This window comes from Ahaetulla prasina, chromosome 7 (assembly GCF_028640845.1).
Source record: "Ahaetulla prasina isolate Xishuangbanna chromosome 7, ASM2864084v1, whole genome shotgun sequence".
NCBI classification, from domain to species: domain Eukaryota; kingdom Metazoa; phylum Chordata; class Lepidosauria; order Squamata; family Colubridae; genus Ahaetulla; species Ahaetulla prasina.
This window is the reverse complement of record NC_080545.1, coordinates 102,043-120,605: the sequence shown is the minus strand read 5'-3', so window position 1 is coordinate 120,605 and position 18,563 is coordinate 102,043. Positions and strand designations below refer to the sequence as shown.

The following is an 18,563-nucleotide window of genomic DNA, read 5'->3' as shown; positions in this document are numbered from 1 at the left end:
GGCGTGCGCATGCACGCCAGCCAACTGGTCTTCGGCTGTGTCGGAGCACCGGAAACCCAAAGTCCAGCGCAGCCAAAGACCAGCTGGCACGCCAGAAACCAAAAGAGCAACTGGCGACAGCGCACATGCCCACAGATTGGGCTCTGTGTGCCACCTCTGGGATATGTGCCATAGGTTCGCCATCACAGTACTAGACATATCCTGAGAGTTTCTAGGGTGTGGCTATCCTGGACCTCTTCCTCTGTCCCCCATGCAACTCAGGACTGCAGAAACTCTTAATCCAGGCCACTTTCTGGGAAAGCTCTGCATTGCTAAAACTCCCCCCCCCCGCCCACACACACACACTGCTCCTGCAGTGCAGATTCCATCACACAATCTGAACAAACATGCTTGAACATAATGTTACAAGGCCACCCGTTCTTTTCAGATGAGTTTCTGCAGATGTATAGATTCTGCTTTGCTGGTTTTATCAAGTGGCAACTACTGCTTGCAACGATGTACTTATTGCCAGCTACTTCATTTAATCTCTGTATATTCCCTGACCCCTAGAGCCAACTTCTTCTTGGTAGAAATCCAGTGCCTTAATAACTACAAGAAAGGCTAAACCCCATTTCTTTTTTATTGTATCATTGCATTGCTGTACCAGGAAAATTGATACATGCTGAATTTTTGACTTGCCATATATAGTGTTGCAATTGTTAAAGGAAGAGGCCATTCTGTGGTGCCAGAAATGGATGACAATCAGATGTGTAGGTTAGGCACCTCAATAAAGGTGTCAGGCAGCCCAGTGGATTTTTCTGTCATTCTGGCCCTCTGAATATGATATGGTTGAACTCCCTGGGCAATCGGAGTTAAGCAAATGTTAGTTCTGGCAGATACGGTAAAAACAGATCTGCCAAAGATGGCAAGGAAATGCCCTATCCAAGTTGGGCATGACCTCTTGGAAGTCCAATGGCAACAATCTGGAGGGACTAACTAACCTGGCTGATGGCTAGAGAGAAGCAAAGGCTTCGTAGTTGCATTCACAGCTACCTAAAAGTTGGTGCCCAAGACAACGTTTACAGTCCTGAACAACTGAGTTTCCAGAGAGTTCCGTTCAGAATAAGCTCTCTCCGTGTCCGAGTTTACTGCTGCTACTGTGGGCACTAGGTAGATATTTGAAGGATTTGTGACAGTTCTGCAAGCGCTCCTGTCCCAGATTCTTTGGATCTTTTAAATGTCTCGTTCCTCTGGTTGTTTTCCTCATGCATCCTCTTATGTAAGGTTGGAGTATTCTGTTTTGCTCCTATTTTTTAAAGAATACATTACATTTTACACATAAATCCTTTTAGCTGTTATTACTTAGGTACATTAAATTGCAGTGGCAGAAATTCTTCTGCCCGAAGCTCACAAAGCAAGTTTTTTTCTTTTAATTCCCTCTCAGCGTTTTTGCTTTTACAGTGTCACATTTACTTGGTATCTGCTGTGGGTCCTGCCTTCAAGAGGCCATTTCGGGTAGGAAAATAATAGGCAGGGTAACATTCTCAATTTTTACCTGCAGAAAGAAAACAACAATTTTCAGACTAGAAAACTTGAAACGTGAAAAGCATGTACTGTGAGTGCTTAGCATTATGAAACATCCTGGGGAATGATGAATTGAGTAGTGGAACCAATTAGATTTCAATTTCTGCTGGAAACGTGAATTGATTTATTTCAATATTTTTGATCACTAATTAAATCAAAATCATCTATCTATCTATCTATCTATCTATCTATCTATCTATCTATCTATCTATCTATCTATCTATCTATCTATCTATCTCCCTCTGTAAAAGTTTCCATTCTCACAAATGTCCATTTTGCCTTAAAAATGGTTTTATTGTCGAGAACCATTTTCTGTCTTTTTTAACCTTATAATTCATGCATCTTTCATTAGGTTTAGTGATGACTGATACATATTTATCTGCATTACATTCTTTTCAGCTCATATTTATTTTAATTTTAAAAAGTATTTTTTATTTTATATTTTTTAATAAGTTAAATATTAAAGAAAAATCATTTTGGCCTACCGTTTGAATATTTTACTTGTATTTTTCCCTAAGCCTTTTTTTAACCTCCTGTTATTATTATATTTTATTTGGATTGGTCAATGCATTTACATTATTTCAGAATTATTTTATGATTGTTGCTATTGTAGGCTAATCCTGGTATTTGGTAATTTGTTTATTATTACGGTTGGTCTCACAGTCGGCCATATGTTTATAGACAGGATTTGGTATTTTTGCCCAATTATTGATTCTTTCCCGAGGATTTGGATAGGCAGATGTGGATGTTTGGTGTTAAAGGCCTTGATGCAGGCTGTGTGCTGTTCCGAGTAAAGCCACCTTTGGTGATTGACTGGTGGCGAATTGGTCAGTGCTCCAGTGGTGCTCCAGATGTTTTGAGATTGCCCCCAAGGCGGCTGTGACTGATGGTGCTCTGGGAGACCAGGCCTAAGCCACCACACCTAGAAGAGGCGAAGGCAGGTGAGCAGGAAAAGCTCCCTCAGGGAAAGGAAAGGAACTGAGTCAGTTAAGGGAAAAACAGGACAGAAGTTGGGCCTGAGCCCGTGGGAGCCCCCCCTCCAAGATTGACCAACAAAGGAGTTGGGTCTGAGCACATGGGAGGTTCCTCCCCCACCAACCAGAGATGGGTTTCAGCAGGTTCTGACCAGTCCTGGAGAACCAGTAGTGGAAATTTTGAGTAGTTCGGATAACTGGTAGTAAAAATTTTGACTGGCCCCACCCCCATCTATTCTCTGCCTCCCGAGTCCCAGCTGATTGGGAGGAAATGGGGGTTTTGCAGTAACTTTCCCCTGAAGTGGGGTGGGAATGGAGTTTTTACAGTATCCTTCCCCTGCCACGCCCACCAAGCCGTGCCATGCCCACCAAGCCACATCCACAGAACCGGTAGTAAAAGTTTTTGAAACCCACCACTGCCATCAACCCTGGTGGATAAAAAGAGGTCCTGAAGCCTTCTCAGCCCTTTTTTGAGACATTTTGGATCCCGGACTTGGCAGCTTCTGTCCCTCTGGCTAGTGCGTGGTAGTGGATGCTGGATAAGTGTGGATGAGTGTGTGTGTGTGTGTGTGAGAAAGAGAGAGAGAGAGAGATGGCATCAGTAAAAGTTTGCTGTGATTTTAAATTCACTAATTGATTTGGGATTGAGTGTGGCAATTTTCTAGGCCTGTGAGTGTGTGAGTGAGTAACCATAAGCCGAACCTGAGAGCATACTTGTGTAACACTACCTTCTCCGCCCCTTCCCCCCCCCACCAGTTGTCCTATTTCTATTTGGAGGTCTTTGTATTTTGTAATTTTCTCCTGCTCTTTCTCTTCTGTTCTGCTGTCTCCAGATAACTGCATTGTCCACTATCCCCTGCTGTAGTTTCTAATAAGGTAGGAAAGGAAAGGAGAGTTTTATGTCTCTTTTCATGCCTGCTTTAGAACTTATGAAACTGAAAGGGCTGATAAGTGGAGTCCTCCAATGAGCCCTTGGAGACTTAGTTTGATATGGTGGTTAAGGCATCAGCAGAAACTAGGAGATGGTGAGTTCTAGTCCAGCCTTGAGCACAAAGCCAGCTGGGTGACTTTGGGCCAGTCATTTTCTCTCAGCCCTAGGAAGGAGGCAACGGCAAACCACTTTTGAAAAAAACCATGCTAAGAAAAATGCAGGCACTTGTCTAGGCAATCTCCAAGAATCAGAAATGATTGAACAGAAGGGAAACAAAATCTGTGAGTTCTAGATATTCCTCCTAAAGCCCTAATTCCCCCATCCTCAGTTCTATCTATCTGTCTGTCTACTTAAAAAATGAGGATTCAGCCAGCCGTTTAAGTAGCCAAGATACTTTTTTGGCTCTTTTGCTTTATAGAAATCTTGCTCACTCCATGCTTTTCTGGCCAACACATAAAAGCATATTAATGGTAGACATATCCAGTGTCTGGAGAAATAATTGCTTCTTTTTATTTTTATAACAGAGAAAATACAAAGATGTATAACTCATCCTGGGTTAGAAATTACTTGGGCCTATAGACACAGTCCAGACGTTCAGGATTTTAGCCAGACACAAACAATAGTCACTTTTATAAATAAGGAGTTGCCACGGAAATGGGTGTTTTTCTACTTACTTACTGAAGAGTTAAAAGAGGAGATGACATTCTTATAATGTAGTTCAGCATGATTACATATTGTGTTGTGGAGGGCAGAACATGACTGCCTGTGTCATTTACAAAAACCAGAGGGGCCTATTTTGCTGTGCTTTTATACAATTAGTGAGCTGCAGCTTTTGCCCTTAGACACACACCTCCTCTGAGGTGAAACATAAAACCTCTGAGAATTGGAAATTAGCTTTTTCTCACATATCATGGTAATAATAAAGAACCAGTGGTGGGCTCCAAATTTTTTAAGAACCGGTTCTCTGCCCTAATGACTGGTTGGGTAGGCATGGCTGGGGGTGGCGGTCATGTGGCTGAGTGGGCGTGGCCAACTGTACATCATTTGTGTAAGCGGTACCTATATGGGACAGGCAGGGTTGGTGAGGGAATCCAGGGGTCTCCGATGGGAGGGGTGGGAGGAAAGAAAGATCCAACCTGGTTTTGTGTGTGTGTTTCCCAGTCTAGACAAACTAGATTGGGAAAGCTGCTGGGAGAGGAAAAAAAGCTGGGTAAGCTGGACCCGGAAACTTCCCGGTCCCCTCATCTCAGAAGCAGCAACCTCGCTCTCTTCCCTCTCTGCTAGCCCCTTCTTCGCACAGGATTGCCCAGCAGCGGATACGGAGAAGGGGGCAGTGGCAGCCAGTAGCATTGAGGGGAGAGTGCTACAAAGAAATGGGAGCACACAGAAATGCCATCCCTTCTCCCTCTCCGCTGCTGGGCAATCCCATGCGAAGAAGGCGGCTAGCAGAGAGGGGAAGAGCGCAAGTTTGCTGCTTCTGGGGCAAGGGGATCTGGGACATGTCTGGGTCTGGCTTACCCAGCTTCTCTTCCTCTCACAGCCAGCTTTTTGGGGCTGTTTTCAGGCCAATTTTGGGCCAATTTCAGGCCTTTTCCGGGCAGTTTTTAGGCTATTTTTCGGGCCGATTTTGGCAGGAAAAACTGCCTGAAAACAGCCCCAAAAAACCACCTGAAAATAGCCTGTTTTGGGGGTGTTTTCTACTTACTTACTGAAGAGTTAAAAGAGGAGATGACATTCTTATAATGTAGTTCAGCATGATTACATATTGTGTTGTGGAGGACAGAACATGACTGCCTGTGTCATTTACAAAAACCAGAGGGGCCTATTTTGCTGTGCTTTTATACAATTAGTGAGCTGCAGCTTTTGCCCTTAGACACACACCTCCTCTGAGGTGAAACATAAAACCTCTGAGAATTGGAAATTAGCTTTTTCTCACATATCATGGTAATAATAAAGAACCAGTGGTGGGCTCCAAATTTTTTAAGAACCGGTTCTCTGCCCTAATGACTGGTTGGGTAGGCATGGCTGGGGGTGGCGGTCATGTGGCTGAGTGGGCGTGGCCAACTGTACATCATTTGTGTAAGCGGTACCTATATGGGACAGGCAGGGTTGGTGAGGGAATCCAGGGGTCTCCGATGGGAGGGGTGGGAGGAAAGAAAGATCCAACCTGGTTTTGTGTGTGTGTTTCCCAGTCTAGACAAACTAGATTGGGAAAGCTGCTGGGAGAGGAAAAAAAGCTGGGTAAGCTGGACCCGGAAACTTCCCGGTCCCCTCATCTCAGAAGCAGCAACCTCGCTCTCTTCCCTCTCTGCTAGCCCCTTCTTCGCACAGGATTGCCCAGCAGCGGATACGGAGAAGGGGGCAGCAGCGGCCAATAGCATTGAGGGGAGAGTGCCACACAGAAATGGGAACACACAGAAACACCGCCCCCTTCTCCCTCTCCCTCTCCATTGCTGGGGGATCCCATGTAAATAAAGGGGCTAGAAGAGGGGGGAAGAGTGCGAGGTTGCTGCTTTTGTGATGAAGGGACCCAGGACATGTCTGGGTCTGGTTCACCCAGCTTCTCTTCCTTTCACAGCCAGCTTTTTCGGGCTGTTTTCAGGCCAATTTTTGGGCCAATTTCAGGCCTTTTCCGGGCAGTTTTTAGGCTATTTTTCGGGCCGATTTTGGCAGGAAAAACTGCCTGAAAACAGCCCCAAAAACCACCTGAAAATAGCCTGTTTTGGGTGTTTTTCTACTTACTTACTGAAGAGTTAAAAGAGGAGATGACATTCTTATAATGTAGTTCAGCATGATTACATATTGTGTTGTGGAGGGCAGAACATGACTGCCTGTGTCATTTACAAAAACCAGAGGGGCCTATTTTGCTGTGCTTTTATACAATTAGTGAGCTGCAGCTTTTGCCCTTAGACACACACCTCCTCTGAGGTGAAACATAAAACCTCTGAGAATTGGAAATTAGCTTTTTCTCACATATCATGGTAATAATAAAGAACCAGTGGTGGGCTCCAAATTTTTTAAGAACCGGTTCTCTGCCCTAATGACTGGTTGGGTAGGCATGGCTGGGGGTGGCGGTCATGTGGCTGAGTGGGCGTGGCCAACTGTACATCATTTGTGTAAGCGGTACCTATATGGGACAGGCAGGGTTGGTGAGGGAATCCAGGGGTCTCCGATGGGAGGGGTGGGAGGAAAGAAAGATCCAACCTGGTTTTGTGTGTGTGTTTCCCAGTCTAGACAAGCTAGATTGGGAAAGCTGCTGGGAGAGGAAAAAAAGCTGGGTAAGCTGGACCCGGAAACTTCCCGGTCCCGTCATCTCAGAAGCAGCAACCTCACTCTCTTCCCTCTCTGCTAGCCCCTTCTTCGCACAGGATTGCCCAGCAGCGGATACGGAGAAGGGGGCAGTGGCGGCCGCTAGCATTGAGGGGAGAGTGCCACATAGAAATGGGAGCAAACAGAAACGCCGCCCCTTTCTCCCTCTCCCTCTCCATTGTTGGGCGATCCCGTGCGAAGAAGGGGGCTAGCAGAGAGGGGAAGAGTGCAAGGTTTCTGCTTCTGGGAAGAGGGCTTACCCAGCTTCTCTTCCTCTCACAGCCAGCTTTTTGGGGCTGTTTTCAGGCCAATTTTTGGGCCAATTTCAGGCCTTTTCCGGGCAGTTTTTAGGCTATTTTGGGCCGATTTTGGCTGGAAAAATGCCCTGAAAACAGCCCCAAAAAACCACCTGAAAATAGCCTGTTTTGGGGGTGTTTTTTGGGGCCATTTTAAGGCCATTTTTCAGGTTGATTTTGGCCAGAAAAATGGCCTGAAAACAGCCTGGCAAACAACCTGTTTTTGGGTGTTTTTCAGACTGTTTTCTGGGCCATTTTCTGGGCTGATTTTGGCCAGGAAAATTGCCTAAAAACAATCTGAAAACGGCCTAAAAAACAGGCAGGGGCGGAGCCAGCCGGTGGTCCAATTTGCTGGTTCTCTGAACCATACAGAATCGGAACAGCCGGTTCTAGTGAACCAGTCCGAACCAGCAGCAGCCCACCTCTGTAAAGAACTCCGCAGGAAGCTAAGCTGCAGCTGGCTGTGTCAGTTCCAAGTTTCCAAACTTTTTTCTCTAATTTGCACATGTTTTCAGAAAATACAGTTAGGATATTATATGTTATTTACTAATACCGGTATGTTGTGCTTATATTATATATTGTTTTAGGAAAGCATGTGACTCGAGATGAATGACTCCACTTTTTCTACCTCATAAGACATTGCTGGCTTTCCACATTAGTTCCATACATAAATCTTGTCTTGACATTTTAAAATTGAGATTGATGTCTTCCAAAACACTTTTTGAGAAGCAGTAAAGCCATTGTTTCTCTGCTGCTATTATCTATTAACTCCTTCCAGATCTCAGAGAGAGTGAATGTTGTATAAAAGGCAGGGTGTTTGACTGCCTCTGATTATCTATTGTCCTTGGATAATGCCTCTTTGGAGACCAGAAATGAAGCCATTTAAATTAATCCATTTGGAGCAGGAACAGCCAATGGATTTGGTGTCAATGGGGGTCTAAGAGTTTCAGATTTCAGTTGGATCCATTTTGCCATCCAGTTGGCTACATATTTTGACCCACACAAACTAAATGTAAAACCATCGGAGCCATTTAGGTGAGCTAGAGCTTTCAGCCCTCCGATGGAAGCTGTGCGAACATTTACTGGCATAAATAGTTGCTAGTGCTAGTAAGGCAACTGGATTCCTAAGTTATAGTCGTCCAACCCTGGTGGATCTTAGACTGTTTAATTCAGTGACCCTTTTGGTCTCAAAGACGGTCATTACCTCCCTCCCACCCTTCAAAAAAACTCCAGACTCAGTGTTTTGTACCACAGCAGCAGTCCCAAAGTGGATCCTCAGGTCACTAACCAGCAATCGTAAATTATCCCATGACCTCCGGGACATACCCCAATTCCCTTCCTGGAGGTATTCTCCCTCCCTCCCCAGTTTAAGAACCTCTGTCACAGCCTCCTATGTTTGCTGGTCAATCCCTTCCCTACAAGTATGCAAGGGGCAATGTTTGTAGTGCTCTCGGCAAGGGGATCTTCTTGGCAGTTAAAACAGGATCTGAACTTTTGCAACTATTTCTAAAATGTCAAGTGATTCTACTCCTGGAAGGTTTTAGAAAAAGAAAGAAAATGAAGTATCTTACAACCTGTTAGTTTGTGATTTACTAGCATGTGGCCAGTAGAGTAGGCTGTTTGTCTTTTGCTTATATATAATAGAAAGAAAAGAAAGAAAGAAAAGAAAGAAAGAAAGAAAGAAAGAAAGAAAGAAAGAAAGAAAGAAAGAAAGAAAGAAAGAAAGAAAGAAAGTTCTTTAATGGTAAAGCAGTCAAATAATATAAAAAGACAAAAATTCATAGAGTAATACCTTGGTACTCAGCTGCGTCGTTTTGAGGGTTAGGAGTTGAAACAGTTTATGTCCAGGATGCGAGGGGTCTGTAAATATTTTCACAGCCCTCTTTTTGATTCATGCAGTATACAGGTCCTCAAAGGAAGGCAAGTTGGTAGCAATTGTTTTTTCTGCAGTTCTAATTATCCTCTGAAGTCTGTGTCTGTCTTGTTGGGTTGCAGAACCAAACCAAACAGTTATAGAGGTGCAGGTGACAGATCAAGAATGAAATGGTCAAGATTTTCCAGTTGAAAAGAAAAATTTTCATTAAAGGAGGGATGAATAAGGATGCTGAATAGGACCAAACCTTTGTAACTTTATGAATGAAGGGTGAATCTGCCACAGAGATTGAGACTTCACCTAAGATGAAGTTTAACTTGGACAGTATCATCTAAATTGGAATATCTAACAGGATTATTTAGCCTCACTAGGGATAAAACACTCTGTTTTGTTCTAGACATCAAAGAAATTGTAGGCTATCTTGTAAAAGCATTATCACCGGGCAGCATTCCAGCAAATAAAAACAGAACCACATGCTGAAACCAGAATTTATTAGGCAAACGTCATAGGGACCGTTCTAAAGTCTATACAAAAAGCAATATTCTATTTCCTCTGCACTGTACTGTAGAGTGTTGGTTGATACTGGCTGATATTGAAAAACCAAAGCAGGATTGGACCTGCTTAGTATACGGATAGGTGACCACAAGGCAATACCCAGACTTTAGAGCAGACTAGGAAGCCAAAAACATCTGTTGACATATGACCTGGATGAAAAAGCACTTCTCGCAGGTGGTGCTGTTTGGATGAATCTGTCTAAAGTCAGATGTGAAACTGGTCAGAGCTGATTGTTAATGGAATGGGAAATCCAAGGATTGTAGACTGAACCGAGAAGTCAAAAAATATTCTGGAAAAAAAAAAAGCAACACCAAACCACTTTCTGTATTTTCCCTGAAGTGACCAGGAATTAAGCTTGATCTGACTTCTTATCACCACATTATTACAGAAAACATCTCCCAGATGCTGCTTGTGCAGATTGATTCACAGAGAGCGTGTTTTTGTGTGATTGGCTTGTGCCCTTTCTCCTGCCAGCCTGGCTTATGTGACTTTGAAACGATCCCAAACTGTCCCCATAATGTTTCAGTAGGATTCTTCACATGTGGGAGTTCTAGCAATGCTCACAATTATTGCCATACAATAGTTAAGTGTTTTGTGGAGGAGTTAATATCAAGCCTGGGCTTAAATAAACATCTATGTGGGTGTCAGATTTTTTGACGTACCAAAATAAACAAATAAATAAATACATGCTGAACTGAACTGAACTTGGACTTGTTGATTAACCAGAGTAATGCATTAGTTCTTTATATCTTTTGGACTTTTCAGGTCTAGGTTTGCTAGACTAGCCACAATTATCTGTTACAAGCTAAATTAGGGTCTTGCCATTTGCAGCAGTAAGTGGATTTCAAAGCAAGTGACAGTCAACCAATGTTACTCATTAGCTGTATGTTAAAAAAATAGTGTGTAAAAAAACTTTATGAATATTTTGAGACATTGAATTGATTTGTTTGAAAGTATTATAAGCCCTGGGAAGAGAAAATTTCTTGCCAGCCAAAGAAGGGAGCAACTTCCCCAATTTATGGGGTAATCATTGTGTTGTCTATAGCAACCCCTATATAGCCTCCTATGTCCCTCATAAGCCATGGGATAGCCTGCTTATGCACAATTATCATCATTGCGGGGAAAAAGTTGATAAGACAGAAAAAGGAAAATATTGTAATTTAAAAAAATAGTGTGTAAAAACTTTATGAATATTTTGAGACATTGAATTGATTTGTTTGAAAGTATTATAAGCCCTGGGAAGAGAAAATTTCATGCCAGCCAAAGAAGGGAGCAACTTCCCCAATTTATGGGGTAATCATTGTGTTGTCTATAGCAACCCCTATATAGCCTCCTATGTCCCTCATAAGCCATGGGATAGCCTGCTTATGCACAATTATCATCATTGCGGGGAAAAAGTTGATAAGACAGAAAAAGGAAAATATTGTAATTTTTAAAAAAAATAGTTCTGTGTTGCTGCACCCCAGCCCCACTTAGTATTCAAAGAAAATCACTTCATTAAATCAGATCCATGGCATGAAACTTGACAGATCTCTGGAGACATTCTATTTTTAGCACTTCTGATCTCTCTCTTGCATTTAAATATCTCGCCTGTATATTCATCTGAAAATAATCTGGGTGTTTTTGTAGGTGATGATACACTTATTTTTTATTATTATTTATTTATTTGTCAAACACAACAATATATATAAGTATAAGCATGAAATAACCATATGAATTGGATACAATCAAAGGGAGCATTAGGACAGGAACGGTAGGCACACTGGTGCTCTTATGCACGCCCCTTACAGACCTCTTAGGAATGGGGTGAGGTCAATAGTAGACAGTCTTTGGTTAAAGCTTTGGGAATTTTGGGAAAAGACCACAGAGTCAGGTAGTGCATTCCAGTTATTAACAACTCTGTTACTGAAGTCATATTTTCTGCAATCGAGATTGGAGCGGTTCACATTAATCTTAAATCTATTGTGTGCTCGTGTATTGTTGCGATTGAAGCTGAAGTAGTCTTCGACAGGAAGGACATTGTAGTAGATGATTTTATGAGTTATACTCAGGTCATGCCGAAGGCGGCATAGTTCTAAATTTTCTAAACCCAGGATTTCAAGTCTCGTGGCATAAGGTATTTTGTTGTGATCAGAGGAGTGGAGAACTCTTCTTGTAAAATATTTCTGGACACGCTCAATTGTATTAATGTCCGAAATGAGGTGTGGGTTCCAGACAGGTGAGCTGTATTCGAGAATTGGTCTAGCAAATGTTTTGTATGCTCTGGTTAGTAGTGTAATCTTTCTGGAGAAGAAGCTACGCAAGATTAAGTTTACAACTCGTAAAGCCTTTTTGGCAATGTATTGCAGTGGGCTTTGGCACTTAGATCGTTTGATATAAAAACTCCAAGGTCTTTGACGGGTGAGGGTCATCTACATGGTAATGTCCATTAAGCTTGTATTTAGTGTTCTGATTTTTTTTTCCAATGTGTAAGACAGACCATTTGCTGGTTGAGATTTGGAGTTGCCAAATTTTTGACCATTCCGACACAAAGTCAAGGTCTTTTTGAAGGGTAGCAGCATTGTTGGTAATGTTAAATAGTTTAACATCATTGGCGAAGAGAACACAATTACTTATAATATGGTCACAGAGATCGTTAATGTATAATATGAAGAGTGTTGGTCCTAGAACGCTGCCTTGGGGGACACCGCTATTGACAGGAGCAGGATTTGATAGGGCACTGCCTATTTTGACCACTTGTTGTCTGTTTGACAGGAACGCTGTTATCCAATTATGGAGGGGTCTGGAGATGCCGTAGGATTTTAGTTTTAGAAGAAGTTTGTCATGTACCACTGAGTCAAAAGCTTTACAGAAGTCTATGTAAATTGCATCTATCGCTTTGCCCTGATCAAGATTTGTATTCCATATGTTTTTGCAGTGAAGAAGTTGTAAATTACAGGATTATTTTTTTCTGAAACCAAATTATTTATTAGAGAGTAGATTGTTTGTTTCAAGGTGGAGGGTGATGGATTGGTTGATGATTGATTCCATTACTTTGCAGGTGACGCAGCATAAAGAAATTGGTCTGTAATTTTCAACTAGGCTGGGGTCTCCTTTTTTGAAGACAGGGATGACCGTGGCTAGTGACCATAGTTTGGGAAGGGAGCTGGTCCTGAAAGATTTTTCAAAGATTATGCTTAGGGGTTTTGCTATAACAGTGGAAAGCTTTTTTAAGAAGTATGCACATAGACCATCAGGTCCAATAGATATAGATGGTTTCAGTCTGCGAAGGGCCTTTTCAACATCATGTTCTGTGAAATCTATTTGTGTTAGATTGTTGTAAACATTGTTGGTACGACTGGGGAATTTTGGGTATGAGCCATTACATAGACTGAGCCGAAGAATGTGTTAAAGAGGCTTCAATTCCACACAAACAAAAGACAAAGACGAAGAAGAAGAAGCCTTCCTTAAACATCCAAACAGCTGGCATCTAATGTCCTAATAGGAGCTACGAGGCATATTGTACAGGCCACTGTACAGACCAGAGCCAAATCACTGTCTGTTTGTGGCAGATTGTATGGGAAAGACAAAGACAAAATAGTAGCTAAACATACATTATTTTTATCCAAATATTAACCCTGGAGGTTATAAAGAAGCATGCCCCCGGCTATTCCATGAGCTTAACTGGGTCATTTGGAGATTCTTTATGCAGATTCCAAAAACGAGCTGGTTGCCCCAAAGGGTTAAATGACCTACCCCTACCCCAACCCTGATGGGACTTCTTTGACTACGACTCCCGCTCCGGGCTGCTATGTGCAGCCTCCATGCCTGAAACCCTGTGATGCTCAGTTGGCTCTGGGACAACTAATCCATGCTGTGGAGATCCTGTCCTGGGGCCTGATCCCTGGGGGGGGAGTGGAGGTCCAGGCGTGGAGGGACAGGATTCACCTCGACCCGAGCGAGACTGAGCAGTGGTGGCTTTTAGGCCTCCCCAGCCCTGGTGCATTGCCCTGTGGGAAGCTGTGTCACCTGTGCCTGAGCCTGGGACCCTGAATATGGAACAAAGTCTGTTTGTTCACTATGTCCAGGGCTTCTTATGATTCTGCAGTTGCTATGCATTTTACTTCCTGTTCTATTTTTGTATCGTCTGTATTTTTATCTGTTTGTCTATTTGTTTGTTCAGTTTACGTATCCACCTGTCTCGCATTCATGATCCTGAGCAGCTTACAGGCGTTTGTTCCTAAGGTGGTAAGCCCTGCCCACCATCATTGGGGTGGGGGGAATGGGCAGCCCTGTAAATAAAATCAAATAATAAAAAGACTAGCAAAGCTATAATAGACTAACCAAAGTTAAAACACTGTAAGGCTAAAATTTATATATAATAATTAAAAATAATGTTATATTTACAAAAGTTAACTGTATAAAATGCATAATCTAAAATGCAAAAGGAAAATAAGAATGACTACAAATGAAAACTAAAGCAAACAAAATAATCTAGGTTATAAAAGATAGAGCAAAAACTGAGAAAAGCTGGGTTGATAAATTTGTAAACAAGATACAAATAAACAGTAAGTGAAATATAACACAAAATAAAATATCAGCTAACAACCTCAGTTCCTAAGCTTGGATCAGAGATTCCAGAGATTGTTGAGGCAATATAAATAGCAGTTATGTTCCATTTCTTTTTAAATCCAGTCTGCTTGGTATTATGTACTTGCATTCTAAAGTAAAGATTTTGTTAAATTTGTGCCATGGAAATGTTTATACCAGTGGTGGGTTGCTCCCGGTTCGCCCCATTTTGAGCGACTCAGTAGTGGCAGTGGCAGGAGGCTCTGCCCACCTGCCCAGATGTCATCAAAAATGCTTTGCAGAAACCACACCCACGCACTACCGATAGTGAACCGGTAGCTCTGGGATTTGAAACCCACTACTGGTTTATACATTACATATCAAATATTGCTCTTTAAAAATTGCAAGATCTCTTGCCTTACAATTAAAACCCTCAGCATCTTTTTTGTTGTGGTTCACAAAGCCTGACCTCAGTTTTTCTGGATTTTGATCATGAAAAAGTCCCTGCGACTATCTCAGAAAGATCTGCTGCCTTCCTCCTGCTGGAAAACAGGGACAACCTTTATCAGTTTGATCCTTATAAAGAGGTGACTGATGTTTATAGCAGAGAAGGAAAGGAAGGAACTTTCCTTCTGAAGGAGCTGTCCTGCCACTTCCCCATTCTTCAAGTTTTCCCAGGTTTAAAGATTATCCTGCCAATGCATGCTGATAAAGTCCATTGCTCTTACATAACTGTTGCAAAAAAGCAGAATGGTAAAACAAAGATATGGTGCTGTGCTGGGAATCCTTTATTGTTACCCACTCAGGGTAGAATACAGCAACCTACCACCAATTACAGAGGAACCCGGTATTGTTATCTAATGTCCTAGTGTGTTGGGTTTCTTGCTTTAAAAAAACGTAGGAGGGTGGGATAGGGAGAAATTGGCTGCAGTAGAAAAGAAATTTATTAAAGATTACTCCCCCTTTTTGCGGGGGGGGGTACAGTTGCCCCGTAATCCTAGCTGATTCAAAGGTACCAAAAAACTGCCCTTTTTTTTTTGGCCAGATTTTGGAACTGGTTTGCCCTTGTCTCCTTCCTAGGGCTGAGAGTGAGTGACTGGCCCAAAGTCACCCATCTGGCTTGGTGCCTAAGGCGGAATGAGAATTCAGTCTCCTGGATTCTAGCCTGATGCCTTTACCACTAGATCATTTATACGCTATACAAATACCTCAAGCAATTCACACCACATTTTAACTCTGGATTTGAAGTGGGGAAAAAATCCTTGGAAGAAAGCAATGGCCAATCACTTTCATAGCAACATGTTCAAATTGCTTATGTGGTTCATCAGTAGCTGAGTTCAACTGGATTCTCTTTTAAACCAATAACAATTGAGTGTCATCAAGCATGCTTTGGTTGAAGATACCAGACGATATAAGAGGCGCTGCTTTCTAGTAATAGTTCTAGTCTCGCAAAATAGTAGCCACAGGCACTGGCATCTCAAAGGCCAGGATATGCTACCTACTGTGTTGCAAGTGCCAAGAACTGCAACCCTGCAGGGATTTTTGTACCCTTCTTTTATCTTTTGTATGTTTTTTCTCATATCTCACATTTGATATGCTTATAAAATGACACAGTAGATCCTTATGGCTTTGAACTTGGTTATTTGGGAAAGAAATTCCAGGTTGTTTCCCATAGGTGATTCACCCTTGTTAGCCATTTTGGGTTATTCTCTGAATTAATATAATTTTAGTAATTATATAGACATTACTCTATTGTTTATGAAATGTAACTGATTATACATAATGCATGTATATGTATAACTGAATTGCTTAAATTATATATTTATTAAATAGCACGTGCTTCTTACACGCTACTAAAAATAGTAGTGCGGTTAGGCTTACTAAAGTCCATCTTGAATTCAGTCATATTACTTTTCTGTAGTCCAATTGCAAAAATTTTCACATGGGCAAATTCATAAAATTTGGGAGTGTGGGGGAAGCTGTTTGTCTCTTTGGCCATCTTGGAGAATTTCTTTCTATTATTGAGAAATCAAACAACTCCTTTCTGAATAACAATAAAAAACAGGAACTTAAGGGAAAGTCTTGAATCAGAAATATTATTCATGACAGGAAAACCTGGAACATATTAAAACAACATGAGCTGCTCCTGAAGGCATAGAAACAGAACTAGGTGAATTTCCATAATTTGTTGTGGTTGGGGGTTTTTTTTGGGGGGGGGAGAAAAGGAAACATTTTGAGACATTTGAGCAAATGGCTCTTGATTATTCTAAGGCAGCTTCTAGAAGAATGCACCATCATTATCCTGGCAAGCAGAGGTGGGATTCACTTAACTTTTCTATTGGTTCGCAAATGTGAGTGTGCACACGCATTTGCTTTGCTCATATGCACCACCTCTGCACATGTGCACAGCCTTCTGCACATGCACAGTAGTCTTGCATTACATCCGGGTGGGTGGGCGGAACCTCTCACAGTCGCCGCTACTGGTTCATGTGATCCAGACAAAACTGGCTGAATCTCACCACTGCTGGCAAGTTTCTGTATCGGAAAAGAAATCTTAATTGTAGTTCTCTCCTACATGCCAAAGCTTTTTCCCAAGGGACTCTACCCTGGGCCCAATCCTTGTCCTGAATTCTATGATGTATTCTAATCTAATTGTAGAATATGAAATATGCAAGGACCACCATCAACACTGCATAAGCAATGGTACCATTCTAGCAGAAAAAATGAGGAACACAATAGTCCATCTTGCTAAGAGCAGGTCTGAAAGCAGTCAGTACAGAAGTAACATGCATAGTCGAAAAGAGTATGGTTTCAGTATCAAGTAAGTTGCCTTGTTTTTAAAGTCAGGATGCTGTTTAGAGTTACAAATATTGATGTTACTATTTTAGTGAGGTATGTTTTTAGTAATGTAATGCCATTCATTAAATTCCAGGTCCAAGAATGGTTATGCTTAAACTGCCAAACTCAAAGGGCGCTATCAGGACAACTTGGGGATATAGAAAAAATCACTCCTCCTATGTTTCCAAAATCCCCAGTGAGACCATCAAATCCTGTCCTTCAAAGTCAGTCCAAACCTGCTGAGTTGCACCAACAACAACAGATTTCAGCAAAACCTGCCCTGCAATCTGAAAAACCGAAGATGGGTTCAGAAATTCAGAAAGAGGATCCAACGGTAAAGAAGGACACACTTTTAACAAAGACATTTACTGGTAGGATCCAAGAAGAAATTTTTAAAATTGATATTTCAAAGCTTTCACCAGGAAAATTAGCAGAAACAACATCTGTTGATAAAATCATTCAAGGAATTTCAAAAGAAGATTCAAAAGTAGAAAAGGAAAAATTGGGAAAATCATCATCTGCTGATCAAATTCTTAAAAATGAGTCAAAACTGGCTACAATTGATAAACATTCATATGATAAGATAAACATGGAACATGTGAAAATACCTCTATCCGAAGACTCAGAATATCAACCAGTAAAACTGGCCAGGGAGGAACCTCAGAAGGAAGACCCATCCATTCAAGTCAAATTACCATCTGCTGATCAGAGTCAGATGGATCAGGTGACCTTGGAAGAAATACCATCAGCTGATAAAATCCCACAAGACGTTCAAAAGCCAGAACCAAAGATTTATCGAGACAAAATGACAAAAGTAGCTTCAGACGGTGAAATTGTGAAAGTTGAACCAAAATTTCAGCAGGCAAAATTGGCCAAAATACTATCCTCTGACCAAATTCAGAAAGAAGATTCAAAACGAATTCCAGCAAAAATAATGAAAACGGCGTCTGCTGATCAGCTTTTAAAAGATTCTGTGAAATTTAAGGAACTAAAACAAGTGAAATTGCCCAGGGTGGAACCAAAGTCTTCAGAGACAAGTAACGGCCAAAGGCCACCGTCAAAAGCCTCGGATCACCTCCCCAAAATTGGACACGTACCAGAACGAAAGCAATCGTTTGGAGAAAAGCATGAAATGCATGTTGAAACAAAACAGCAGGAAGAACATCCCATGATATCAGAAACCATTTCAAAGGCTCATAAACTACCCAAAGATCTACCCGTGTCATTACCAAAATCTTATCCTGTGGAGTCAGTGAGAGAAAAAACAGTAAGTGCTTGACATTACTCTCTTGTTAAGTATTGACAAAATCTATTTATTTATTTATTTATTTATTTGTTTATTTATTGAATTTCTAGACCGCCCTTCTCCCGAAGGACTCAGGGCGGTGTACAGCCAGGCTAAAAAACATACACAATATACAATATTAAAAAGTAAATTAAGACACTTATTACACAATTGGCCGAAAAAATTAAAATAATTAAAATCTAAAAAACCCCAATTTAAAATATAAATAGAATTTAAAATTTAAAAGCTAAAACAGTTTAAAAATGTTTAAGCTAGCCCCGCGCGAATAAACAAATACGTTTTCAATTCGCGGCGAAAGGTCCGAAGGTCAGGTATTTGACGTAATCCAGGGGGAAGTTTCTATGTCATGCCAGGAAAACTACTTGGAGAT

The 18,563-nt window shown here is 41.6% G+C and overlaps 1 protein-coding gene across 4 annotated transcripts in view; it reads left to right on the top strand.

Annotated features, from left to right (window-relative positions):
* The window catches only part of PCLO (piccolo presynaptic cytomatrix protein), a 132,467-nt gene that overhangs the window by 23,280 nt on the left and 90,624 nt on the right, over positions 1 to 18,563 (top strand). For all 4 annotated transcript variants that reach the window (XR_009156077.1, XM_058190792.1, XM_058190791.1 and 1 more), the window contains exon 4: positions 16,982 to 18,154. Coding sequence is in view for 3 of the 4 variants with exons in the window: in XM_058190792.1 (XP_058046775.1) it covers positions 16,982 to 18,154 (1,173 nt within the window). In the remaining variant the exon portion in view is untranslated. The remainder of the gene's footprint in view (positions 1 to 16,981; positions 18,155 to 18,563) is intronic.